Here is a 26,809-nt window from a genome sequence, read left to right as displayed (position 1 = left end):
ACTGAGCAAGGCCAGGGATCAAACCCGCGACCTCATGGTTCCTAGTCGGATTCGTTAACCACTGAGCCATGATGGGAACTCCCAACTACAATTTTAAGTGTTAAAAAATAAGGGGAAAAAAAAGAAATACAGAAACAGATTAAATATACAAAAAAACAACAACAAAAACCATTGCAAGACACCTGCACATCCATCGGAGTGGTTGATGTGAAATGGATAGAGGTTGGTAGGATTGCTGGTGGGGGTGTAACCAGTACAACCACCCAGAACAACTTTTTGTCAACACAACTTAATCAAAACATATACCTGCCTTATGACCCAGAAAATCTACTCCCGGGCATGTACCCAACAGAAATCAGCACTTATCGGCACCCAAAGACCTGCACATGAATAGTCACGGCAGCACTATTCATTGTAGCCCAAATGGAAACTAATCCACATGCCTATCAACAGGTGAATGGATAAATAAAATTGCAATATTCATGCAGTGAAATACTGCGCAGCTTTACAAGGAACAGACTGCTGATACAACAGGACTGAACCTCAGAAACATGCTAAGCAAGAGAAGCCAGACAGAAACAGGTATATGCTGCTAGTTTCCAGTTATATGAAGTTCCAAAGTAGGTTAGAATAGCAGTTATCTCAGACTCAGAAGAGTCTGCTGGGGGCTGGAAATGTTCCCTTTCTTGATCTGGTGGTGGTTACATGGGTGTATGCATAAAATTTTCAGTTAAACACTTAGGAGTTGTTTAAGCATTACTGTGTATAAGCTGAACATCAATTTAAAAAACACACTGAGAAGTTCCTGTTGTGACTCAGTGGTAAGGAACCTGACAGGATGCGAGGTTGATCCCCGGCCTCACTCAGTGGGTTAAGGATCCGATGTGGCCATGAGCTATGGTGTAGGCCTCAGACATGGCTCTGATCTGGTGTTGCTGTGGCTGTGGTGTAGGCTGGCAGCTGAAGCTCTGATTCAACCCCTAGCCTGGTAACTTCCATGTGCCACGGGATGCGACACTAAAAAAAAAAAAAAAATTTGAAAAGTAGGAATGGATATATATATATGAAGTAGACCACCCAGGAATTAAGCTGATTTGTGGGGTTCCTGGCCCCCAGTTCTCTGCCAACCCTCTCCCCTGTTTTGCACCAGGCCCCTCCCTGTGGTCTTCCCAGATTGTACATGACCGAGGCCCATACCCTGAACGGCCAGGCCCAAGGGACTGCAGGACAAGAACCTGTACTCCCTGTGTTCCTGCTCTTTGGCCCTTTGTCCCAGTTCGACCCAGGACTAATATTTACCTTTCATACTGCAAACAGGAAGTGGGGGAGAGATGGGAGCAGAGCTGGGCAAGGAGTAGTGTGGGACCAGTAGCCACTCCAGGTCTGGCCCCAGGCAGACAGGCATATACCTACTCCGGGGCAGGCCGCAAGTCCTGGGAGAGAAAGCAGACCAGAAGCCAGAGAGGCCCTGGGCCTGGCTCCTCCTCCTAGGCAACCAGCACTCACAAACATGCCTCCAGGGCTCCCAGACGAGGAAGAGGGGAAATGGGACCCTCGTCAGGGCGGAGAGGCTGGGGCCAAGGTCCAGCCCAGTGTGACCTGGGACAAGGTAGCAGCTCTCAGCTGGCTGCTCCCTTGCCTCTGTTTCCTCACATCTGTGTGTGGTGATGACACATACCTCCTCGCTGGTTTACATCCATGTAGATGATTATTAAGCTCTTGCTATGTATTTATAATCTCCTTTAGTCCTCACAATAAGATACTCATCCCATTTTACAGATGAGGAAACCGAGGCCCACAGGGATCAAAGCAACCACCACCTGTGCATGTGTTAGGATTGGAAGGAGCCTTGGGAAGAGCTCGTGACCCCACTGGCCTAGGTTGGCCCGTGCCTCCGGGAGGGAGGGGCTGGACAATGGTGGTTACGTTGATCTTTGCTGTGCGACTCCCTCCCAGACCATCCATCCCTGGTCCCAGGAGGACCTGTCCTCCCAGGTGGCGGGAGCGGACTATCTATCCACTTGTCCCCATGGCCCTGACCCGCTGACCTCTGTCTCCCAGCTGATTTCTTCATGTTAGTTCAACATTAACCCAGAGGGGTCAGGAAAAGCCCTCAGAGTCCTGGGAGCCGACACACTATGGCGTACGTCGGAGGCCTGTGGCTTCCTGGCTGCTTGTCCCTGGCTGTCCTCGTTAGCCTTGTGCACAGCCAGCATGGTAAGGGGGCCTGGAAGCTGGGACAGGCCGGCAGACTGGGATGTGGGCCAGGGGGCTGGGGTCTCCTGGCTCGACAGAGAACACGGCGCCAGCCCCCAGCCGGGTCTCAGCTCACGGTGTCCAGCTGAGGGAAGGAGCCGGGTGCTCAGGGCTGGCAGACAAGGACTGCTTCTCTCTTGCAACACCGGGAGAGGGCTGGGGCTGACCTGTGAAAGGAGGGGCGCTAGTGGGCTGCTGTTAGCAGCCTTTGGGGGGCAGCCGCCATCCCAGAATCTCCCTTTTGGAAGCCAGCAGGCAGGCCAGGCTTGCTTCCTGCCCCCATGGTGGCCAAGACAACCTGGCTCCCCGAGGCCACTGTCCCACGCCCCTCCTCCCACAGTGTTCATGGCCCCTCAGCAAGCACTGTCGCTGCTCCAGCGGGCCCGACGCGCTAACAGCGGCTTCTTCGAGGAGATGCGGAAGGGCAACCTGGAGCGAGAGTGCCTGGAGGAGCAGTGCAGCCGCGAGGAGGCCTACGAGGCCCTGGAGTCTCCCAGTGAAACGGTGAGCTCCCCCGAGAGGGAGGCCCCAGCTGCAAGAGCACAAAGGAGGGGGGTGCGGAAACTGGCAGCTCTTATCTTCATCTCTGGGCCCTGTTTCACTGGGCTGCCATGATGAGCAGCTCAGCCTCTGGGAGGCCCTGTCACTTGGGCTGTGTCAGGGTCCTGGGGTCTGGTGAGGCTCCAGCATGTCAGGGGTCCTCCCCAGTCTTCAAACATCTGTCTATGTTGGGGTCACTAGAGCCCCCAGTCCTGGGCACGTAGCCTATCAGCTTTAGTGTTTGTTTTGTTTTTGTTTTTGTCTTTTTGTCTTTTCTAGGGCCGCTCCCGCGGCATATGGAGGTTCCCAGGCCAGGGGTAGAATTGGAGCTGTAGCCCCTGGCCTACACCTGAGCCACAGCACCGCGAGATCCAAGCCGAATCTGCAACCTACACCACAGCTCACGGCAACGCCAGATCCTTAACCCACTGAGCAAGGCCGGGGATTGAACCTGCAACCTCATGGTTCCTAGTCGGATTCATTAAGCACTGAGCCACGACGGGAACTCCAGCTTTAGTTTTGCTGTGACTTCTGTGCCCCCTTGGGAGGTGGGTGTCTGGTCAGGCCCAGAGACCAGCTTCCCCTTCCCGGAGGCTCTGCCTGGGCCCCTCTCCTCCAGTCCACCCCCACCCAGGAGATTCCCTTTCAGCCTTGGCCAACAGAAGATGGGGGGCTCCTCTCTCCTCAAACACTTGGGTTTTTGGGAAAAAAAATTAGGAAACTCTGCCACAACCTCCCCAGAGCCAGCCCTGCATGACCAGGGTAAGGGAAAGAGGATGGTCTAAGAAGGCAGAAAGTTTACTAAAAAAACAAAGCAGGATCCTGCCACAGCCTCACTCTCAGCCCTTGTTTTTCAGGATGCATTCTGGGCCAAGTACACAGGTGAGCACTGGGAAGGGTTTGCTCCAAGAAGGGAGTCTGGGGACCCCAGAGAGAGAATGCTCCGTCCCTGAGACCCTTCTGGTCCATCCAGGCATCCCTGCCTCCACCCAGGTCTCTCCCTTCTATCCATCTGCCCATCTCTATTTCTGAATGTCATCCCATCTACCCTTCGCTTGAACCCATCCTGTCTCTGCCTTGATCTCAGTGGTTTTTCTGGGTCTTTTCCAGCTTGTGAGTCAGTGAGGAAATCTCGAGAAAAGCTGGTTGAATGTCTGGAAGGTAAGGAACTGACATGGGGGTTGGGGGGACAGGATATGAGGGGATAGCCTTGGAGAAGAGCACAGTAGGGGTGGGTGAGGAGTTGTGGCCCAAGGGTGGTGGCCTCTGGCATCTGACATTGTCGTTCTGGTCCTGAGGTCCAGGATGTGTCTTTGCACCTGGCTCTGTGCCTGACAGGAAGATGATTAATGCTGGAGAAACTAATTAATGAATGGGTAATGAATGATGACTTTAAGGCTTCACTCTCATCCAAACCCTGCGTATGCCAGTCAGTCTTCCCCGTGTGCCCGAGGCAGAGCTCCAGTGATGTCACATTCATTCTCCAAAGCCTTGAGGGGTTCCCCACTGCCCCCAGAACAGAGCACAGGCTTCTTACTTCTTAGCCTGGTGAATTTAGCAGGTTCTGGCCTTTACCTTCCCTTTTAGCTTTAGCTCCCATTGCACTAACTCTGCACCCAGACCCCCAGCTTGCTGACAGCAAGCACTTCTCTAAACAGGCCGAGATGTTTCTATCTCCTGGCTCCTGCTTACATTGTCATCGTCCCCTGGCGTAATCATCATTGCCCTGCTGAGAACCTCCCTATCCTTCGAAAGCTAGTTCAAATGCCACCACCTTGCTGAGCCTTCAAGGTGCATCCGCCCTCTTCCACAGCATCCTGGACACACCTTTAGTAGGACATTAGGCCCCACTAGTGGAACTCCGTGAATCACTGGTCATATTTTCATTTGTTATATAAGTTATTCAATAGACATTTAACTAAGCCCCTGCTGTGTATCAAGGACTAAGGCGAGTATTGGGGATTTTAAAAGAATCAGGGAGACCGCAGTTTCATAGGAAAATAAAAATACAAAACATCAAAGTAATTGATGGGAAAGTTCTGATCCAGGGGATGAGAGCATTCTAGGAGAGGGAGCGTTTTATTTGCGGGCAGAATCAAGGACAGCTCTCCAGAAAAAGGAGAGTTCTACCTGGATTTGTGGGATGCACTGTTGAATAAACAGGAAAGCATTTAAGGCAAAGGAAAGAAGAGTATGTTCAAAGGCCTTGAGGCATGAGGAGCTAAGATACCAGGATAGGTAGATCAGGGCCAGATTAGAAGGACCTTTTTCATTTTTTTATCCTGCTGGCTATGAGGAGCCCCTGAATATAAGCTCCAGAAGGGCAGGGACCCACCTTTACTATTGTCTTATTCATTGCTATGTCCCTGGTACCTGGCACAGTGTCTGTCATGTGGCTGTCACCTAGTAGGCACTCAGTAAATATTTGGTGACTACTGTTAAATGAATTGAAGAACAACTGGGTACAGAGGAGGTGCTGAGTAAACACAGGTTAAGGATCATGGCCGAGGTAGCTTGGAGGGGATGGACCAACAGAGCTTTGCCTAGAGAGGACGGGACAGATCTTTAGTGGGCTGGGGTCTCTGCAGGTAACTGTGCTGAAGGTCTGGGTATGAACTACCGAGGGAACGTAAGCGTCACCCGGTCAGGCATTGAGTGCCAGCTCTGGAGGAGTCGCTACCCACATAAGCCAGAGTGAGTAATGGGCAGGCCTGTCTGCCACCGGGCTGGGAATAAGGGAGAGGAGACCCTGGGGGCGGGGGTGGGGAGAGAGGCCTCCTGCTGAGCAATTTCTTATTCCAGAGTCAACTCCACCATGTACCCTGGGGCTGACCTGCGGGAGAATTTTTGCCGCAACCCAAATGGCAGCATCACTGGGCCCTGGTGCTACACCACATCCCCTACCGTGAGGAGGGAGGCGTGCAGCATCCCTGTCTGTGGTGAGCTGTGGGGATGATTAGGTGATCCATGGCCAACGCTCATAGATTTTCTTGGGCCTGGCAGCCTGGGATGGGAACCAAGATCCTGGCTCCGTTGGAGTTGGGGGAAGTGATTTACGACATGTTTGGGCTGGTTGGTTAGTGAAGTCAGGAAACCAGAGCGAGTTAGCTTCTAGCCTCCTCCTCTCCCCCCACAGCCTTTGCTTCCTTATGATCCAGGCTGCTGCTCATTCAAAATAGGCTTTCCTTCCCTCTTGAGGCATTCTTCCCTTCAGGAAGCCCTTCCTAACCATTTCAGTCCACAAGCCCTTTTCCAAGCCGCACAGATCAAGCCCTGCATGATTCTGTCCTTATTATTCCCATGGTGTGTCAGCTGGTTATATAGCCACAGTAATGCTGCAAAACCCACAAACCCCACAAAATCACAAACAACCCGAAAAGCTTGGGGGTATACACCAATAAGCATTCATTTCTTATGTGTCCGAGAGTCAGCTGGGGTGGCTTTGCTGATCTCAGCTGCAGCAGCTCCTGTGGGATCCACTGATATAGGCTGGGCTCAGGGGGGTGGCCCTGCTCCAAAGGATGGGTCCAGCTGAGCTTGGCTTCTTGTTTGGGTGGGGTCAGGTCTGCTCCATATGTACACAGTGTGGGGGAGGCTGAAAGGCAGCATCGGTCCTGGGAAGCTCTTCCATGGGGATGGTAGAAGTACCAACCTTGCCCTCACGCCTGGTCTCAGAACTGAGGTGGAGAAGGACACCTGTGCCTGTAAAATCACAGGGCAGAGGATATGGATGTGGGCAGGGGTGAAGAATTAGTGCCAGAAACTCAATCTACCAAATGAAGATTGCTATTTTTTGTCCTTCATGCAGCCCTAAAGGACCCAATGCTGGATCCTGGGGCCAGTCTTAAAGCAAGTTACCAATCTTAGTAACAAAAATAGCTACCATTTACCAACACTTGTGATAAATATGTCTGGGCCTCCTGAAATTGACCTACCCCCCATGTAGACATCCTCACTGGGTCCCAGCTATCTTTCTTTTCTTTTCTTTCTTTTTTTTTTTTTTGTCTTTTTGCCTTTTCTAGGGCCACTCCCGCGGCCTATGGAGGTTCCCAGGCTAGGGGTCTAATCGGAGCCATAGCCACCGGCCTACGCCACAGCAACACAGGATCCGAGCCACGTCTGTGACCTACACTGCAACTCATGGCAATGCCAGATCCTTAACCCGCTGAGCAAGGCCAGGGATCGAACCTGCAACCTCATGGTTACTAGTCAGATTCCTTAACCACTGCGCCACAACGGGAACTCCCCAGCTATCTTTCTTGATGTGCCTTTGTGAAAACAGAATCCGTTAGCAACTCCAGGCAGTCACGACCAATAGATTACAGATAGCACAGGAGGTGAAACCTGGTTACTATCACTGGCTTATCATGTACCAGACACTTATGCCATATATTTTAACTCTCTGAACAACCCTGCAAAAATGCATTAGTAATCCCTTTCACAGGCAAGCAGTCTGGGACTCAGAGAGGGTAAGTGACCTGAGGTCATATAGGATAAAGGCTGCATGGCAGGGATTCACATCCTGTCTGGCTGGCTCTAGGTAAGGTCCCACCCACTCTGCTCCCCTGTCTCCTCACCCACCAGGCCAGGGGCGAGTCACTGCGGAGCTGATCCCACGCTCTGGAGGCTCCACAGTGAATGTGTCACCTCCACTGGAAACCTGCGTCCCCGAGCGGGGCCGGCAGTACCAGGGGCGCCGGGCGGTGACCTCACATGGGTCCCCCTGCCTGGCCTGGGGCAGCAGTCAGGCCAAGGCCCTGAGCAAGGACCAGGACTTCAACCCTGCGGTGCCACTGGTGGAGAACTTCTGCCGCAACCCAGACGGGGACCAGGAGGGCGCGTGGTGTTACGTGGCGGGACAGCCTGGCGACTTTGAGTACTGCGACCTGGACTACTGCGGTGAGAGGGCAGGGCAGGGGACCTGAGACTGAGGACACAGCCTGGAGGGAATAGCAAGAACAGTGCCTTCACTGATCTAAGGCTTGCCATGTGTGCAGAGTGCGTTCATGGCGGGCTATTAACAGGTGGGGGTAGTTCCAGCCCCCTCTCACAGCTGAGGAAACTGAGGCCTGGGAGATTTGGTTGCCTAGTAACCCAGGTGCGCTTGTGCTCTTACCCTCCACACCAAACCGACTCCCTGGCCGGCCGGGAGCTTGGGGAGGTCTAGTGGGTGGGTAAGGAATGGCTCCACGCAGCCGCAGCTGGTGTCTGGGTCCCTGCAGAGGAGCCAGTGGATGAGGAGGTGGGAGATGCGCTGGGCGAGAACGCGGATGCGGCCATCGAGGGACGCACCACCGTGGACGATTTCCAGCCCTTCTTCAGTGAGAAGACCTTTGGCGCCGGGGAGGCGGGTAAGGCAGCTCGCTGAGGGGCGCGGGGTCACGGGGCGGGATGGGGCGGGCTGCGCTTGGCCTCTCACGGTTCCGCTTGCTCGGCAGACTGTGGGCTGCGGCCTCTGTTCGAGAAGTCGTCCTTGGAGGACAAAACGGAAAGGGAGCTTTTCGAGTCCTACATCGAAGGGCGCATCGTGGGCGGCTCGGACGCCGAGATTGGCCTCGCACCCTGGTGCGTGCTGCCTGTCCCCACCAGCCCCCCGCCGTCATTCCTGGGAGACTTCTCCGCCCTCACAGGCCTAAGCTCCACAAATAAGGCTAGCCCGGCACCAACATCTCATCCAAGCCCGGCAGCCACCTTTTGAGGGTGGGTTTGTTACTTCTCCAAAGCCTGTGGTGAAGTGGAGGCTCAGAGCGCTTAAGTGACTCGCTTAAGTGGTGCTGCTAATGAAGGGCTTCCGCAGCTGGACTCGATTCCAGTCCTTCTGCCTCCAGAAGCTGTGCTAAGTTGTGCCAACCCTGGCCTGGAAGAAGCTTGAATGGGGGTGGGGGGCAGTGCAACAAGCAGGAGGCGGCCTCTCGGGGTCCCATGGATGCCCAGGCCCAGTCCCCAGGAGCAGCCAGGTCAAGCTGGGGTCTGGCCCAGCAGGTAGCTCTCTCCACTTAGTTCTTAAACCTGAGACTTCCTGCTGTAGGGCTGGTGGGGGGTGGGCAGCCACTCCCAGGTGGTGATACTTCCCAGTTCTCCCAGGCAGGTGATGATTTTCCGGAAGAGTCCCCAGGAGCTGCTGTGCGGGGCCAGCCTCATCAGTGACCGCTGGGTCCTCACCGCTGCCCACTGTCTTCTCTACCCACCTTGGGACAAAAACTTCACTGAGAATGACCTTCTGGTGCGCATTGGCAAGCACTCCCGCACCAGGTACAGAAGTGGGTGCCCGTGGGTGACAGGCAGGGGTCCGAGTCCTCCAGAGTAACTGTGTCTGCACATCTTTCACAGTAGAAAACCCAGCAGCTTTGGCGTTTCTGTCGTGGCTCAGCGGTTCACAAACCCAACTAGTATCTATGAGGTCTCGAGTTTGATCCCTGGCCTTGCTCAGTGGGTTAAGGATCCCACGTTGCACGAGCTATGGTGTAGGTTGCAGACTCGGCTCGCGATCCCACGTTACTGTGGCTGTGGCGTAGGCCCACAGCTGTAGCTCTGATTTGAACCCTAGCTTGGGAACCTTCTTATGCTGTGAGTGTGGCCCTAAAAAGACAAAAACAAAGAAAACCTAGCAGTGTCTGCTGTAAAGTCCATCTGGCCACATCCTGACTGAAGCTTAGACCCAGAGAGAGAGAAGTTAAACCTTTGCGCAGAGCAGAATTCTGGCCTGCCCCTATTGCCCCTTCAGGCGCCAGGATGTGGCCCAGGTGTGACCTCTGAATAGAAGCTGTTTGGATCAGGGCGAGTGTGCCTCCCCCTGCTTGCCTGGGCTGTTTGATCCCAAAGCCCTGGGCAACTTCAGGCCAGGAGGAAGCTGCCAGGGGGCTGCCAAGGAGGAGCCAGCCCTCTCCCCTCCCTGGAGGCTCACTGATTACCCTGAGGGCAAGCAGGTTCCTCCCTCAGGGAACTGGCCGCCCCTTGCTGGGTGGCCTCGAGCTTCTCATTGTCTCTCTTGGGGTCTCTGCAGGTATGAGCGGAACGTCGAAAAGATCTCTATGCTGGAAAAGATCTACATCCACCCCAGGTACAACTGGAGGGAGAACCTGGACCGGGACATCGCCCTACTGAAGCTCAGGAAGCCCATCACCTTCAGCGACTACATCCACCCCGTGTGCCTGCCGGACAAGGAGACGGCAACCAAGTGGGGTGGCCAGGGGGTGTGGCGAGGGGGTGCTGCCAGCATGGGGCTGTGGGGGAGGGCAGGCCGGGGAGGGGGAGTGGCATGGGGCAGGATCATGGCTGAGGTGGCCTGGGCTGAGTTCTGGGCCTGACCCTGACACTCTGTAGCTTTGCTGGAGTTCCTTCCCTTTTCCAGGCCTCAGTGTTTGGGAGTAAACCCCAAAGGTCTCCCTGTGCTTGTGTTTTAGCTTCAGGTCTTTTAGAGATGGTGTTGGGGCCAGGAACTCCTGGACGGCCTGTTCTCACTCCATCCTTCTCTCTTCCCCAAAGGTTGCTCCGGGCTGGATACAAGGGGCGGGTGACAGGTTGGGGCAACCTGAAGGAGACCTGGACAACCAGCGCCAGCGAGGTGCAGCCCAGCGTCCTGCAGGTGGTGAACCTGCCCATCGTGGAGCGGCTGGTCTGTAAGGCCTCCACCCGGATCCGCATCACGGACAACATGTTCTGTGCTGGCAAGTCCCCAGGGTGTGGCTGGGCAGGCGGGAACAGCAGGGTCTCGGGTTGGGAGGATTGAGACATGTTAAGAGCCCAGGCCTGGGTTCAAGTCCTGGCCTCCAGTCATTTACAAGCCATGTGACTTTGGGCAAAGTTGTTTTACCTCGTGAAAGCTCAATTTCTCCCTCTGTAAAATGGAGGTGAAAGCCTCTACTGCATTAGGCCATGTGAAGGTTAAGCGAGATCATGTGTGTCAAGTGTTAGTTAGGCGTGGTGCTGGTCTTGGGTTAAGTTGTCAGAGTATGTGAGCCAGATGGCAGCAGAGGCCCAGGGTGTGGGGGGGGGAAAGCCATTCATTTGTTTAGTCATTCAGCAAATATTTCCCAAGTGCCTTCTGTGGTCCAGGCAGTATTCCAGGGTGTCCCGCAAGGACCCTAACAGGCAGATTCCTGTGTCTTCAGAGAGCCTTCTTCCTAGAAGGAGAGAGTGTCAATAAACAGATCTAGAACAGCAGTCCTTCTAGGGAGAAAAACGAAGCCAAGTAAGGGAGAGAGAGCTGGGACAGAGATGTTCTAAATCGAGTGGTTGGAAGAGGCTAGAAAAGGCCTCTCTGAGAAGTGATGCTTGAGCAGAGACTAGAAGATGTGAAGGAGTAAACCAATCTAGAGAAAGAGCACTCCAGACTGTGGAGACAGCAGGTGCAAAGGCCCTGAGGTGGGAACATGCTTGGCATGTCTGAGGAACAGGAAGGCTGGGGTGCAGGAGACACAGGAAGGGCAGCGCTGGATGAGTGGTGAGAGGTGGACAGGCAGAGAATGGGTGCTTTCTTCAGGGCCTTAAGGACTTTGGCTTTTCCTGAGACTAGAATATGATCGGAGAGTTTGGGGCCAGTCAATAAATCATCTAACTTGATTTTTTTATTCTATTTTTTAAAATGTGTATTCAGACTCAGAAAAGTTGCAAAAACAATACAAAGAATTCCTTTATAATATCATCCAGATTCTGCCCCCCCTTTGTGTGTGTGTGTGTGTGTTTACACACTATTTGAGAGTAAAATGTATGTAAGTTGCCTTTTTTACCCATATACTTAAATATTTACCAAAAAGGGATGTTCTCTGCTATAACCATGGTACTTTTATTAAATCAAGAGATTAATAATGAGAAAAATTAATAGTGATGTAATACCTTTATCTAATTTTTAGACTTTATTCAAATGTTTTCCAGCTATCCTTCTCAACAGTTGTCTTTCTTAGCAAAACAGAAAAAAATGTTTTTCCCATCCAGGATCCAGTCAAGGATCACACATTGAACTTAGTTGTCTGTCTTTCATGACTTGGACATTTGACAAGTATAGTCCAGTTATTCTATGGACTGGCCTCACTTTGGGTTTGTCTAAGGTTTCCTAATGGTCAGACTTGGGCCAAGTGATGTTGTCCCAGGCATATGATGTCTTTGTCTCCTAACTGTTGAGATTAACTCTGACCTCTTGGTTAAGGTGGTGTCTGCATCTACCAGGTTTCTCACTGTAAAGTTCTATTTTTCTCTTTATGACTAACAAATAACCTTGTGGGGAGGAAGTTTGAGCTGTTTCTTATCAAATTGTTCTCCTAACTATGGTGGCTGCTAAATGGTGATGTTCTAATTCTGTCATTCCTTCTACCTTCATTAGGTTTTTTATGGTAAGGAAGAGGTTTTCTTTCTTTCGTTCTGTCACTGTGGACTCATGGGTCCTTACTCTGTTCTAAAGGTTATAATTCGTTATTATCATTATTTCAATGTTCAAAATATCCCAGGTTTGGGCAGTGGGAGTCCTGGAAACCTAGCTTTCTGTGACTTTTGGAGATGTCCTGTCAATTTCTGAGTACTTTCTTACTTTTCATGCAGCAAGATGTTCCAGGTTCATCCTACTTCTCTTGGAGTAGAGAATGGTATTTAGAAACCAAATCTAGGAGTTCCCATCGTGGCTCAGTGGTTAACAAATCCGACTAGGAACCATGAGGTTGCAGGTTCAATCCCTGCCCTTGCTTAGTGGGTTAAGGATCCGGCGTTGCCGTGGGCTGTGGTGTAGGTCACAGATACAGCTCAGATCCCACGTTGCTGTGGCTGTGGTGTAGGCCGAGGGCTACAGCTCTGATTCGACCCCTAGCCTGGGAACCTCCATATGCCGTGGGAGCGGCCCTAGAAAAGGCAAAAAGACAAGAAACACAAACAAACAAACAAAAAGAAACCAAGATCTGGGTGCCAGGTGTGCACATCGTTAATGGGGGTCATTGCTTGTAGGCCCTCTCAGTAAACAGAACTGGAAAATACATATATACCAGCATCTGTCTCTCTTTTCTTTCCATTTAGCTATCTAAAACCATGAGTTTGATACTGAAACTTCCCATTGCAATGCAACAGGATTAATTTTAGCTTCTCCTTTTCCACATTGTAAACTTCTCTGTTGATAGTGAGAAAGCTGACTCTTGCTGTCTGTAATAATGCATTTACTTATTTGGTTAATACTTAAATACGCAGTTTCAGAATTACTCATCCATAGCTGTGAAAAACAACCCTACGAGCTAGAGTTCAGCGTTTCTTCACAGTTCTGTTTTTTAGCCCAAAGATATGTAGTTGCAATACTATGTCTAAAAATAACTTGGATTAGGAGTTCCAGTTGTGGCTCAGAGGGTTAAGAACCTGACACAGTGTCCGTGGGGATGTAGGTTCGATCCCTGGCCTTGCTCAGTGGGGTAAGGATCTGGCATTTCTGTGGCTGTGGTGTAGGCAGCTCCAATTTGACCCCTAGCCTGGGAACTTCCATATGCTGCAGGTGTGGCCCTAAAAGGAAAGAAAAAGTAATCTGGGTTATTTCCCCTAACATGTTATTTATTTTAAATACGATTGGGCTCATTTGTTTCTTTTTACTTTTTTTGCCACTCCTGTGGCATGTGGAAGTTCCTGGATTCAAACCCACACTACAGCAGTGACCTGACCTGTGCAGTAACAATGCCAGCTCCTTAATCTGCTGTGGCACAAGAGAACTCCCAGGCTCATTTGTTTCTGATAGTGTTCCATACTGTCCCCCCCATCTTATTGTTTTCATTTGTTTATTTTTGGAGTATAGGCATACCTTCACTTTATTTATTACATATTTTTTTATTTTATTGAACTATAGTTGATTTACAATATTAGTTTTCAGGTGTATAATATAGTGATTCAATGTTTTTATAGATTATACTCCTTTAAAGTTATTACAAACTAATGGCTGTATTTTCCTGTGCTGCTCAATATATATCCTTGTTGCTTCTTTATTTTCTGCATAGCAGTTTGTATCTCAATTCCTACCCTTACATTGCCCCTCCCGCTTCCCTCTCTCTGCTTGTGACCACTAGTTCTCTAAATCTATGAGTCTGTTTCCTTTTTGTTACATTCATTCCTTTATTTTACCTTTCATATTTCACATATAGGTGATAACACAGTATTTGCTTTTCTCTGTCTGACTTATTTCACTGAATGCGATACCCTCTAGGTCCATCTATGTTGTTGCAACTGACAGGATTTCTTTTTTTTTTTCTTTTTTTGTTTTTGGCTATACCCATGGCAAGCAGAAGTTCCCAGGCCAGGGATCAAACCCATGGCACAGCAGCAACAATGCCAGATCCTTGACCCATTGAGCTACCAGGGAACTCCAGAATTTCACTCTTTTTTATGGCCAAGTAATATTTCATTGTATATATGCACCACATCTTTATCCATTCATAGCTGATGGATTAGGTTTGTGCTTTGCTTCATTATCCTTCCCAGATATTGCAGCTTTTCATAGATTGAGGATTTGTGGCAATTTGGTGTCAAGCAAATCTATCAGCACCATTTTTCTAACTGCATTTGCTTCGCTTCATGTCTCTGTGTCACATTTTAGTAATTCTTACAATGTGTCAACTCTTTTCATTACTAAGAGTTCGGTGGTGTAGTGGTTAGGACTCAGTACTTTCGCCACTGTAGCCTGGGTTCAATTCCTGAACTGGGAATTAGGATCCTACATCAAGCTGCTGCACACCACAGCCAAAAAATTGTTTTTTCATTATTATGATATTCGTTATATGGATCTGTCATCAGTGATCTTTGATGTTACTATTGCAGTTGTTTTGGGGTATCATGAACTGCGCCCACATAAGACAGCAAACTTAATAAATGCTGTGTGTTCTGACTGCTCCACCAACCACTCATTTCTCTGTCTCCCTTTCCTCGGCCCTCCCTATTCTCTAAGACCCAACAGTATTGAAATCAGGCCAACTAAAAACCCTACAGTGGCTTTTGATGATCCAAGTGAAAGGAAAAAGGAAGAGTTGCATGTCTTTCATTTTAAATCAAGAGCTGGAAAAAATTAAGCTCTGTGAAGAAGGCTTAAAAGCCAGGCCTCTTGTGCCCGTTAGCTGAGCTGTAAATGCAAAGAAAACATTTTTGAAGGAAATGCAAAGTGCTACTCCGGTGAACACATAAACGATGAGAAAGCAAAACAGCCTTATTACTGGTATGGAGAAAGTTTTAGTGGTCTGGATAGAAGATCAAATCAGCTACAACATTCAAAGCCAGAAGTCTGAAGCTAGCAGAGCTTGATTCGTGAGGTTTAGGGAAAGAAGCTGTCTCCGTAACATCAAAGTGCAAGGAGAGGCAGCAAGTTATCCAGAAGCTCTAGCTAAGATAGTTAAAGTGGCTACACTGAACAACTGGTTTTCAGTGTAGACCAAACAGGCTTATATTGGAAGAAGATGTCATATCTACGACTGTTATGGTTGGAGAGGGGAGGTTAATGCCTGATTTCAAAGGACAGGCTGGCTCGCTTGTTAGGGGATAATAACAGCTGGTGACTTGAAGCCAGTGTTCATTAACCATTCCACAAATCCTAGGGCCCTCAAGAATGATGCTAAATCTCTTCCTGTGCTCTCTAAATGGAACAACAGAGTCTAGATGAGCAGAGTCTGTTATAGCAGAGTTTACTGAATATTTTAAGTCCACCATTGAAACCTACGGCTCAGAAAAAGATTCCTTTCAAAATATTCCTTCATTGAAAATGCACCTGGTCACCCAAGAGCTCTGATGAAGCCATACACAAGATGAATATTGTTTTCATACCTGCTAACATGACATCCATTTTGCAACCCATGGATCAAGGAATAATTTCAACTCTAAAGTCTTATTTTTTTATTTGGCTGCACCCATGGCACGCAGAAGTTCTTGGGCCAGGGATCAAACTCATGCTACAGTAGTGACAATGCTGGATTCTTAACCTGCTGAGCCACCAGGGAACTCCAGGTCTTATTAATATTGTTGTTTTTCTTTTTTTGGCTGCCCCGCGGCATATGGCGTTCCCGGGCCTGGGGTCAGAGCTGAGCTGCAGTTGTGACCTAAGCCACAGCTGTGGCAACGCTGGATCCTTGTGCCGGGCCAGGAATTGAACCTGCATCCCAGTGCTCCCAAGATGCCGCTGATCCTGTTGCACCACAGTGGGAACTCCAGATCTTATTGTTTTTAAGAAATACCTTTCATAAAGCTATAGGTATGTGCCAAAGATAGTGATTCCTCTGATGGAGCTGGACAAAGTAAATTGAAAAACGTCTGGAATGGATTCATTCAACATTCTAGATGCAATTAAGAACGTTAGTGATTCTTGGGAAGAGGTCAAAATATCAACATGAACAGAACTTTAGAAGTTGTTCCAGCCCTCATGGATGACTTTGAAGGGTTCCAGACATCAGTGGAGGAAGTGACTGTGGTGGAAATAGCAAGAGAACTAGATAGAACTGGAGTGTGAAGATGTGACTGAATTGCTGCACTCTTGTGATAAAGCTTTAACAGATAAGGAGTTGCCAAAAAACATAGGAGTTCCTGTCATGGCTCAGCGGTTAGCGAACCCAACTAGCATCCATGTGGACGCAGGTTCAATCCCTGGCCTTGCTCAGTGGGTTAAGGATCCGGCGTTGCTGTAGGTTACAGGCATGTCTCAGATCTAGCATTGCTGTGGCTCTGGCATAGGCCAGTGGCTATGGTTCCGATTGTACCCCTAGCCTGGAGACATCCATATGCCACAGGTACAGCCCTAAAAGACAAAAAAAAAAAAAAAGGGAGTTCCCGCTGTGGCGCAGTGGTTAACAAATCTGACTAGGAACCATGAGGTTGCAGGTTCGGTCCCTGGCCTTGCTCAGTGGGTTAACGATCCGGCGTTGCCGTGAGCTGTGGTGTAGGTTGCAGACACGGCTTGGATCCTGCGTTGCTGTGGCTCTGGCGCAGGCCGGTGGCTGCAGCTCCGATTCGACCCCTAGCCTGGGAACCTCCATATGCCGCGGGAGTGGCCCAAAGAAATAGCAAAAAAAAAAGACCAAAAAAAAAAAAAAAAGGATAAGGCGTTGTTTGTTATGGTTGAGCAAAGAATATGGTTTCTTGTGATGGAAACTTCTGCTGGTAAAAATGCTGTGAAGACTATTGAAATGACAACAAAGGATTTAGAATGTTACATAAACTTAGTTGATAAAGCAGTGTTAGGGTTCGAAAGGATTGACTCCTATTTTGAAAGAAGTTCTACTTTGATTAAAATGCTATCAAACAGCATTTCATGCTACAGAGAAATTGTGAAAAGGAAGAGTGAGTTTAGGTGGCGAACTTCACTGTTTTCTTTTTTTCTTTTTTGGCTGCACCTGAGGCATGTGAAACTTCTTGAGGCCAGGGATTGAACCTGCAGCACTGCAGCAACCCGAGCCACTGCAGCTGACAATGGTAGGTCCTTAACCTGCTGAGCTACAAGGGAACTCCTGTTATCTTATTTTAAGAAATTTCCACAGCCACCCCAGCTTTCAGCAACCACCCCCCTGATCAGTTAGCAAACATCAGTGCAGGGACAAGACCTTCCACCTGCAAAAGGAGTATGATTTGCTGAAGATTCAAGATGGTTAGCATTTTTTAGCAACAAAATATTTTTTATTCAGGTATAGCCGATGTACAATATTGTATAAATTTTAGGTGTGTAACATGTTTCACAATTTTAAGGTTATTGTCCATTTATAGTTATGATAATTATTGGCTATATTCCTTGTGTTGTACAATATATCCTTGTGTATTTATTTTATACTTAGTAGTTTGTATGCAAAAAAGTTTTTTTTTTTTTTAGTTTTAGCTTTTTTTTCTTTTTTGGCTGTGCCTGTGGCATGCAGAAGTTCCCAGGCCAGGGATCAAACCCAGGCCACAGCAATGACAATGCTGAATCCTTAACTGCTAGGCCAGCAGGGAACTCCAGAGTATTTTTTTTATGGCCGCACCCACGGCACATGGAAGTTCCCAGGCCGGGGATTGAATCTGATCCACAATCTGCGACATATGCCACAATTGTGGCAACACTGGATCCTTTAACTCACTGACTGCACTGGGTCAGTGATTGAACTCACGTCTCCACAGCAACCCCAGCCATTGCAATCAGATTCTTAACCCATTGTGCCATGGCGGGAACTCCCTATTTTTAAATTAAAGTATATATATATTTTTTGACATAATGCTGCTGTACTTGTTTGTTTCTTTTGTCTTTTTAGGGCCACGCTTGCAGCATATGGAGGTTTCCAGACTAGGGGTCGAACAGAGCTGTAGCCATTGGCTTACAGCACAGACACAGCAACACCAGATCTGAGCTGTGACCTACACCACAGCTCACGGCAACACTACATCCTTAACCCACTGAACAACCCATCCTCATGGATGCTAGTCAGATTTGTTTTGCTGAGCCACAACAGGAACTCCAATGCTATTGTAACTCTTAATAGACTATAGTATAGTATAGACATAATGTTTTTATGCACCAGGAACAAAAAATTCCTATGACTTCCTTTATTGAGGGAACTGGACCTGAACTGAACCCACGATATTTCCAAGGGTATGCCTGTATTAACATGCTCTAAAAAATCAGATTCTTTAAAACAGATGTGATCAGAGAATGACTCTCCCCTTTTCTTCCTTCCTGTTCCCACTTTCTTCCTTTCCACCTCATTTCCATCCAGGCCCTGCAATGAACCAATCTTGGTACTTCACAGTGTATCTTCCTGTGTTTCTTTTTGCACAAATGAGCAGACACATGTATATTTTCCTATTTTTCTCTTTTCGTATAATATCACAGTATAGATGTTTATTCATAGTTTTTTCGCATTATATCCTGGAAATTCATGCCATTTTGATCATAGTGCTTTTAAACATTTTTAACGTATCTGCGAGTCTGTTCCTGTTTTGTAAATCAGTTCATTTGTATCATTTTTAGATTCCACATGTAGGTGATATCATATGATTGTCTTTCTCTGACTTACTTCTTTCAGTATGATAATCTTTAGGTTCATCCATTGCTGTAAGTGACATTATTTCATTCTTTTTTATGGCTGAATAGTAGTCCATTGTGTATATATGTACATATATATTGTGTGTGTTTACATGTATACTCATATGTATATATACACACACATATACGCATGTATATATGTAATCACATCTTCTTTATCCAAGCATAGAAAACAAACTTATGGTTACTAAAGAGGAAAGGAGGGAGTTTGATATTAGCACATACAAACTACTGTGTATAAAACAGATAAACAACAAGGTCCTATCGTATAGCACAGGGAGCAATATTCATATATTACGAAATATAGTGGAAAAGGATGTGAAAAAATATGTGTAACTGAATCACTTCTGTATACCAGAAATTAACACAACATTGTAAATCAACTATATGTCAATACAAAATTTTATAGCTGTATCATGAGGAAATACCGTACTGTATTCACCTGCTTCCTGTGTATGGACATTTCCATTTCCAGTGTTTTGTACTTGAACACCCTTTCATATGCTTAATGACCGTTTTTATATCATTTCTTGTGAATTATCTGTTGATAATTTTTTGGTTTATTTTTTGTCCCTTTATCATCATTTTTAAAGAGTTCTTCATATATTAGTGATATTAGGTCTTTATTTTTTATTTTGTTTTGTTTTTTCTTTTTAGGGCCACTCCTATGGCATATGGAAGTTCCAAGGTTAGGGGTCAAATTGGAGCTGCAGCTTCTGAATTACACCACAGCCACAGCCATGCAGGATCCAAGTCGCACCTGCAACCTATACCACAGCTCACAGCGACGCCAGATCCTGAACCCACTGAGCGAGGCCGGGGATCAAGCCCGCATCCTCATGGATTCTAGTCAGGTTCATTACCACTGAGCCACAATGGGAGCTCCTAGGCTTTTATTTGTGATATACTTTGCAAATATATTCTCCCATTTTTTTTATCCTTTATCATTTTTTGCCATCCGATTAAATTTTTTATGTAGTCAAATTTATTTTATTGCATATGGAATTTGAGTCAGAGTTAAAAGAACCTTCCTTTTACCCAGATCATAGAGAAGTTCATTCATGTTTTCTTCTAATACTTGGTGTCATTTTTCTACACTCAGATCTCCAAGTCATTTCGAGTTTACTCTTGCATATGATGCAAGGTATGGATCTAATGTATCTTTTCCCAAATGGCTAATAAGCTATCTCTACACCATTTATTAAAAATTATATAGAATTCCCGTTGTGGCACAGCAGAAACAAATCTGACTAGTATCCATGAGGACTCAGGTTCGATCCCTGGCCTTGCTCAGTGGGTTGGGGATCTGGCGTTGCTGTGAGCTGTGGTGTAGGTCGAAGATGTTGCTTGGATCCCGAGTTGCCATGGCTGTGGCTGTGGCTGGCAGCTGGAGTTCCGACTAGACCCTTAGCCTGGGAACTTCCATATGCCACAGGTGCTGCCCTAAAGAAGGAAAAAAAAATTCAATCTTTGCCACAGTGGTTTGAGACGTCACCATAATACATATTAGGTTTCTATGTGTGCGTAAGTCTGTTTCTGGGCATTCTATTCAGTTCTTTGGTCTGCTGTCTATTCTGTTAAAACACTTTTATTTTAATTACAGGGGATTTAGAGTATATTTTAGTTATTGTTCTTATTTTTTGTCTTTTGTCTTTCTAGGGCCACTCCCTCGGCATATGGAGGTTCCCAGGCCAGGGGTCCAATCAGAGCTACAGCTGACAGCCTATGCCACAGCCACAGCAATGCCAGATCCAAGCCATGTCTGAGACCTACACCACAGCTCGTGGCAACGCTGGATTCCTGACCTGCTTAGCAAGGCCAGGGATTGAACCCACATCCTCATGGATACTGGTTGGATTCATTACCCCTGTGCCACAACTCGAACTCCTGCAGTTGGATTCTTAGCCCAATGCACCACAGCAGGAACTCCTTCATTATTTGTCTTGAGTAAATTAACTAGTGGTTGTAAGCAAACAAAATACGTGGGGATTTGACGTATTAATTAGGCCTATTATTTTTCTATTCTGTACTCCATTAATCTCTTTTATATTAAGTTTTTCCCCTTATGCTTTCTTTTGGTTCACTTTTCTGTTTTATTTCTTTCTTTTGTGGCTGTACCGGCAGCATATGGAAGTTCTTATGCCAGGGACTGAACCTGAACCACAGTAGTGACCACAGCCACTGCAGTGACAATGCTGGATCCTTAACCTGCTGAGCCACAAGGGAACTCATGCTGTTTTCTTTCTAAAAATTTTTTTGAGATGACACTTTGGTTAATTACTTACTTTTATTTATTTACTTTTGTCTTTTTTTTTTTTTTTTTTTTTTTTTTAGGGCCGCACCTGTGACAGGTTCCCAGGCTAGGGGTCAAATTGGAGCTGTTGCTGCTGGCCTATGCCACAGCCACAGCAATGCCAGATCAGAGCAGTGTCTGTGACATACACCACAGCTCACAGCAACGCCAGATCCTTAACCCACTGAGTGAGGCCAGGGATCCAATCTGCAACCTCATGGTTCCTAGTTGGGTTTGTTTCCGCCGCGCCATGGTGGGAACTCCTGGTTGATTTATTTTTGATCTTTAATTTTTACTGAGTAGGGCTATACATTTTCCCCTATTCATGGAGAATACTGTGTAGTGTGTTTAAATTATTATTCTTAAAAACTTGTCTAATTTCAGTGTGTATTCTTCTTTCATTCAAAAGTTAATAGGTGGTTTTAAAATTTCTAGATGGGAGGGCCCTTTTGCATTTTTATTTTGTTTTGCTGAATTACAGTCCGGGAATATAGTTTGTAATATTTATACTTTATGGAACTTTTTTTTGAGAGCTATTTATCCGTTCCTGTGAATGTACATGGATGTTGATGTGTGCAGGCCTGTTCACTCTTCTCTGCATGTGAAGTTCAGTATATATGTGTATATATATATATATATATATATATATACACCCATAAATATACCTTATTTAGGTCATTTATATCTTTAGTTTCAGTTCACTTGGTATGTCTTTTACTGAGTTTGGGGTGTTAAATTCCATTACTAATATATTTCTTTTTGTCTCCTTGCATCACTTATAATCTTTACTTTATAAAAGCATTTGCTGTGTTATTTCGTGATGTTCTTAAATGTTATTCATTCTGTGAACTGTGGCTTTTAGCATTAAAAGTGTCCTTCTTTGAATTATTTTCAATTTTATTTTATTTTTTTTGTCTTTTCTAGGGCCGCACCCGAGGCATATGGAAGTTCCCAGGCTAGGGGTCTAATCGGAGCTGTAGCCGCCGGCCTACACCACAGCCACAGCAACGCGGGATCCGAGCCCCGTCTGTGACCTACACCACAGCTGACGGCAATGCCGGATCCTTAACCCACTGAGTAAGGCCAGGGATGGAACCCGCAACCTCATGGTTCCTAGTCGGATTCATTAACCACTGAGCCATGACGGGAACTCCTGAATTATTTTCAATTTTAGCGTCACCATCCCTGCTCTCTTTTTCTTCCCATTCGCCTGATAAGCATTAACTTTAGCCTCTATGAATCACTTTGTTTTGTCTCATAGATAGTATTGTAGAATTTTTTTATTGTTGTGGTTTTTCCTGTTTGTTTTGTTTTTCCTTTTACTGCTGCACCTGCCTCATATATGGAAGTTCCCAGGCTAGGGATCAAATCAGAGCTGCAGCTGCTGGCCTACACCATGGCCACAGCAACACTTAATCTGGGCTGCTTCTGCATCCTACAATGCAGCTTGTGGTAATGCTGGATCCTTAACCCACTGAGTGAGGCCCAGGTCCTCATGGACACTATATGGGGTTCTTAACCTGCTGAGCCACAAAGGGAACTCCACATCGTTGAGTCTTGCTTTGTGAGTCAAATTAAAAATCTTGTTTTTTAAAAAGTGATTAAGCCCAGAGCTCCCGCTGTGGTGCAATGTGATCAGTGGTGTCTTGGGAGCAGTGGGACACAGGTTCAATCCTTGACCTGGCGTAGTGGGTTAGGATACAGAATTGCTGCAGTTGCAGCTTAGGTCAAGGTTGCAGCTTGGATCTGATCCCTGGCCCGGGAGCTCCATATGCCACTGGGAGGCCAAAATGAAGGGGGAAAAAAGTGATTAAACCTATTTCTATTTATTGATAGATTGATAGAATATCTCATATGCTTTTGTAATTATTATGTGTACGTCTCATTTACTATGTTTTCCCCCTGAGTTATCTTTTCTTTGATTTTCAAATAATTTCATATATATATATTTGTCTTTTGAGGGCTGCACCCAGGGCACATAGAGGTTCCCAGGCTAGAGGTCTAATCGGAGCTACAGCTGCCGGCCTGCGCCACAGCCACAGCAATGCCAGATCCAAGCCACATCTGCGACCTACACCACAGCTCACGGCAACACTGGATCCTTAACCCACTGAGCAAGGCCAGGGATCGAACCTGCAACCTCATGGTTCCTAGTCGGGATTCGTTTCCACTGCGCCACGATGGGAACTCCTAATTTCATATATTTAGGAAGGTTTGCATTTTTGTTCTCCTGTTATCTTTCATCTTATACCTTTTTAAAATGCCCTTAGTTTCTAATACGCTTTTAATTGTTGTAAAGTCAGTTGGTGGAAGTTACAACAGTCAGTTGACTGACTTTCCTCTTTCTCGTCTCACCTTTTAGTTGTGTTTTTTCTGTCTGTTGGACCATTTAATCAGTCATTTTGCTGAGACATCTATCTGGTTGGATGAAGCTTGTCCACTAGTTGATTTTTCAAGGTTATGGGAAGAGAATTTGCCAAGTTCTTATATGTTTATAATTGGTTTTCTGTAGCCTCGACACCTGAAGTTCAGCATGATTAGACATAAAATCCATGGTTCACCTTTTCCTTTCTTGAATTTTTTGAAACTACAGCTTCATCATTGCTTGCTTTGTATGTTGTTTTTGTCTTTTTTTTTTTTGCTATTTCTTGGGCTGCTCCCGCAGCATGTGGAGGTTCCCAGGCTAGGGGTCTAATCAGAGCTGTAGCCACCGGCCTACGCCAGAGCCACAGCAATGCTGGATCCGAGCCACGTCTGCAACCTACACCACAGCTCACAGTAACGCCGGATTGTTAACCCACTGAGCAAGGGCAGGGATCGAACCTGCAACCTCATGGTTCCTAGTCGGATTCGTTAACCACTGCGCCACGACGGGAACTCCTGTATGTTGTTTTTGAAGTCTGAGGCCAGTATAATTCTTTGGCTTTTGTATAAGGAGTTGGTCTTTTTGCTTGGAGGCCTCGAAGGTTTCTTCTTCATCTTTGAAGTCTAGCAGTTTTATCAGGCTACGTCTCAGAGTTGGGGGTTTCAGATCCCTTTTGCCAGGTGCCTAGGGGATCCTTTCAATATGTACATTCAATCTTTTATTTCTGTGAAGTTTTCTTAGACTAATTATACATTATTAGTTCTGTTCCATTGCTTGCTTTATTTTTTTTTGTCTTTTAGGGCTGCACCTGTGGCATATGGAGATTCCCAGGTTAGGGGTCGAATCAGAGCTACAGCTGCCGGTCTATGCCACAGCCACCGCAACTCAGGATCTGAGCCACGTCTGTGACCTACACCACAGTTCATGGCAACGCCGGATCCTTAACCCACTGATCGAGGCCAGAGATTGAACCTGCGTCCTCATGGAGGCTAGTCAGATTCATTTCCTCTGAGCAGTGACAGGAACTCCACTTTCTTTTCTTCTTGAAGGACTTTCTTTAGTCTGAGTTCCATTTCCACCATTTTCTGCTTTTCATTTCTTCCCATTGTTTTGTCTAATTTTTGAATTCCTGATCCTTTTTTTTTTACATACCAAAAATTTGCTCGAGGATATTACATTCAGTTACACTTTTTTTCTGTTTCATGGTTGTGGTTTGAGAGAGAATTTTTGTTAGCTGAGGTATTTTTGTTTTCTTGTAGTATCTTTGTATAGATCTATTTAGTTTTCTGCCATTCATTTTGTAGATTTGGGGTTATTTACATGATTCCTCATTCATATGCATCCACTTCTTTGATCTAGTGGACATTTTCCCATCCTCATCGCCAATAAGATGTACAGTTAGATATATTAAAACGGTTTGAAGTTTGGGTGTTCTCTGTCTTCTAGTTATGTTGAAGGTGTGGTTTTTTCCCTCTCTCTCTCTCTCTCTCTTTTTTTTTTTTTTTTTGCTTTTTAGGGCCACACCCATGGCATATGGAGGTTCCCAGGCTAAGGGTCCAATTGGAGCTACAGCTGCTGGCCTACACTACAGCCACAGCCACACCAGATCCGAGCCACGTCTGCGACCTACACCGCAGCTCATGGCAACGCTGGATCCTTAACCCACTGAGCAAGGCCAGGGATCATTCCCGCATCTTCATGGTTCCTAGTTGGATTCATTTCTGCTGCGCCACAATGGGAACTCTGAAGGTGTGGTTTTTATGTAGCTTTTTTTTCCCCCTTTTTTTTCTTTCTTTTTCTTTTTTGTTTTTCAAATGGCTCCACCCATGGCATGGAGAAGTTCCTGGGCCAGGGATCAAACTCACACCGCAGCTGTAACCAGAGCCACAGCAGTGTCAACTCCAGATCTTTAACTTGCTGAGCCATGAGAAACTCCTGGTGTTGTCCCTTTGTGTTGTTGTGTTGTCTGGGCAGATACATGGGGCTCTTTGGGTAAAGGCCACTGCCGTTATTCTCAGCTCCCTGCATGTCTAATGTGTTTTCTACATCAATCTGCCTGTTGGGCGGAGAATGGATTGTAGGCCCCAAAAGTAGAATCCAGGAAATTAGTGGTTCAGGGAAGAGGTGTTTGTGACAGGACCAGGCGCAGAAATGCTAAGGAGTGGTTGGATTCGGGATATAATATGTTGAAGATAGAACTGACAAGATTTGCTTAAGGATTGGAAGTGCAGGGGGAGGAAAAGAGCAGGGCCAAGGATGCCTAGGAGTCAGTGGACGGTCCCCAGCAGCATCCCTTGGAGGGAGGGGAGTGGCAGAGCGTCGGCTAGACCCCTGAGTACCCCTGTTCTCTTTCAAGGTTACAAGCCTGACGAAGGGAAACGAGGGGATGCTTGCGAAGGCGACAGTGGGGGACCCTTTGTCATGAAGGTACGTTTCTCCAAAGGCCAGGAGCTCGTGGGTAGATCCTTCTGGAGTGGCTAAGGAGGGATGTCGTTTTGGAAATAATTGCTTGATGGGTCATACTGATACTACCTTGGACTTGACTCTCTTGGAAACCCCATGTTTCTTCTCTAGAGCCCCTTTAACAACCGCTGGTATCAAATGGGCATCGTCTCATGGGGTGAAGGCTGTGACAGGGATGGAAAATATGGCTTCTACACACATGTGTTCCGCCTGAAGAAGTGGATGCAGAAGGTCATTGATCGGTTTGGAGGTTAGGGGCCACCTACGTTCTAGGCGCCTCACTGCAGAATCGCAGAAGCCAATCCAGTGAAAGAATTATTTTTGTGGTTTGTTCTTAAAACTGTATTTCTCAATAAAAGTGACTCTATCAATGAGCCTCAATGCTCCCAGTGCGGTTCATGGGCAGCTCAGGAAGAGCTAGAACTCTGGACAAACAGGGCCAGCTTAAAGGGGAGATGGTAGCTTGAATTTACGAACATTCAAAATGTTCTTGGGGAGTTCCCATCGTGGCTCAGTGGTTAATGAACCCGACTAGCAACCTCGAGGTTGTGGGTTTGATCCCTAGCCTCACTCAGTGGGTTAAGGATCTGGCGTTGCCGTGAGCTGTAGTGTAGGTTGCAGACAAGGCTTGGATCTGATGTTGCTGTGGCTCTGGCGTAGGCCGGTGGCTACAGCTCCGATTAGACCCCTAGCCTGGGAACCTCCATATGCCGCAGGTGAAAAGACAAATGTCAAGAAAAAATATTCTTGGCTTGGGGCTTTAATGGATTATTTCATTTAATCCTCACAGAGGGTAGTAAACTGAGACTTGGAGAAGTACCTTGTCCAAGGTCACATGGCCATGAAGGGTCAAAGTCTGACTTGAGAGGTAGGAGCGTACCTGTGGCGTGTG

General features: G+C 47.0%; 1 protein-coding gene across 2 annotated transcripts; it reads left to right on the top strand.

Moving 5' to 3' along the window:
• Positions 1-1,047: 1,047 nt before the first annotated feature.
• F2 (coagulation factor II, thrombin) lies at positions 1,048-26,291 on the top strand. Of its 2 annotated transcripts, XM_047775843.1 has the most exons (14): positions 1,048-2,217; positions 2,597-2,760; positions 3,654-3,678; positions 3,907-3,957; positions 5,385-5,490; positions 5,599-5,735; positions 7,381-7,695; positions 8,019-8,147; positions 8,235-8,361; positions 8,881-9,048; positions 9,800-9,973; positions 10,282-10,463; positions 25,811-25,881; positions 26,029-26,291. In XM_047775843.1, the coding sequence occupies exons 1-14, from the start codon at positions 2,139-2,141 to the stop codon at positions 26,170-26,172; spliced, it is 1,872 nt and encodes a 623-aa protein (XP_047631799.1). In that variant the 5' UTR covers positions 1,048-2,138; the 3' UTR covers positions 26,173-26,291. The 2 variants fall into 2 exon arrangements, with proteins under 2 accessions (XP_047631799.1, XP_047631798.1); XM_047775842.1 differs by having other exon boundaries at positions 2,156-2,760.
• The last annotated feature ends 518 nt before the right edge of the window (positions 26,292-26,809 follow it).

This window comes from Phacochoerus africanus, chromosome 4 (assembly GCF_016906955.1).
Source record: "Phacochoerus africanus isolate WHEZ1 chromosome 4, ROS_Pafr_v1, whole genome shotgun sequence".
In the NCBI taxonomy this organism is placed as follows: Eukaryota; Metazoa; Chordata; class Mammalia; order Artiodactyla; family Suidae; genus Phacochoerus; species Phacochoerus africanus.
Note: the sequence above shows the minus strand (reverse complement) of the source record. Positions and strands in the feature narration are given on the sequence as shown.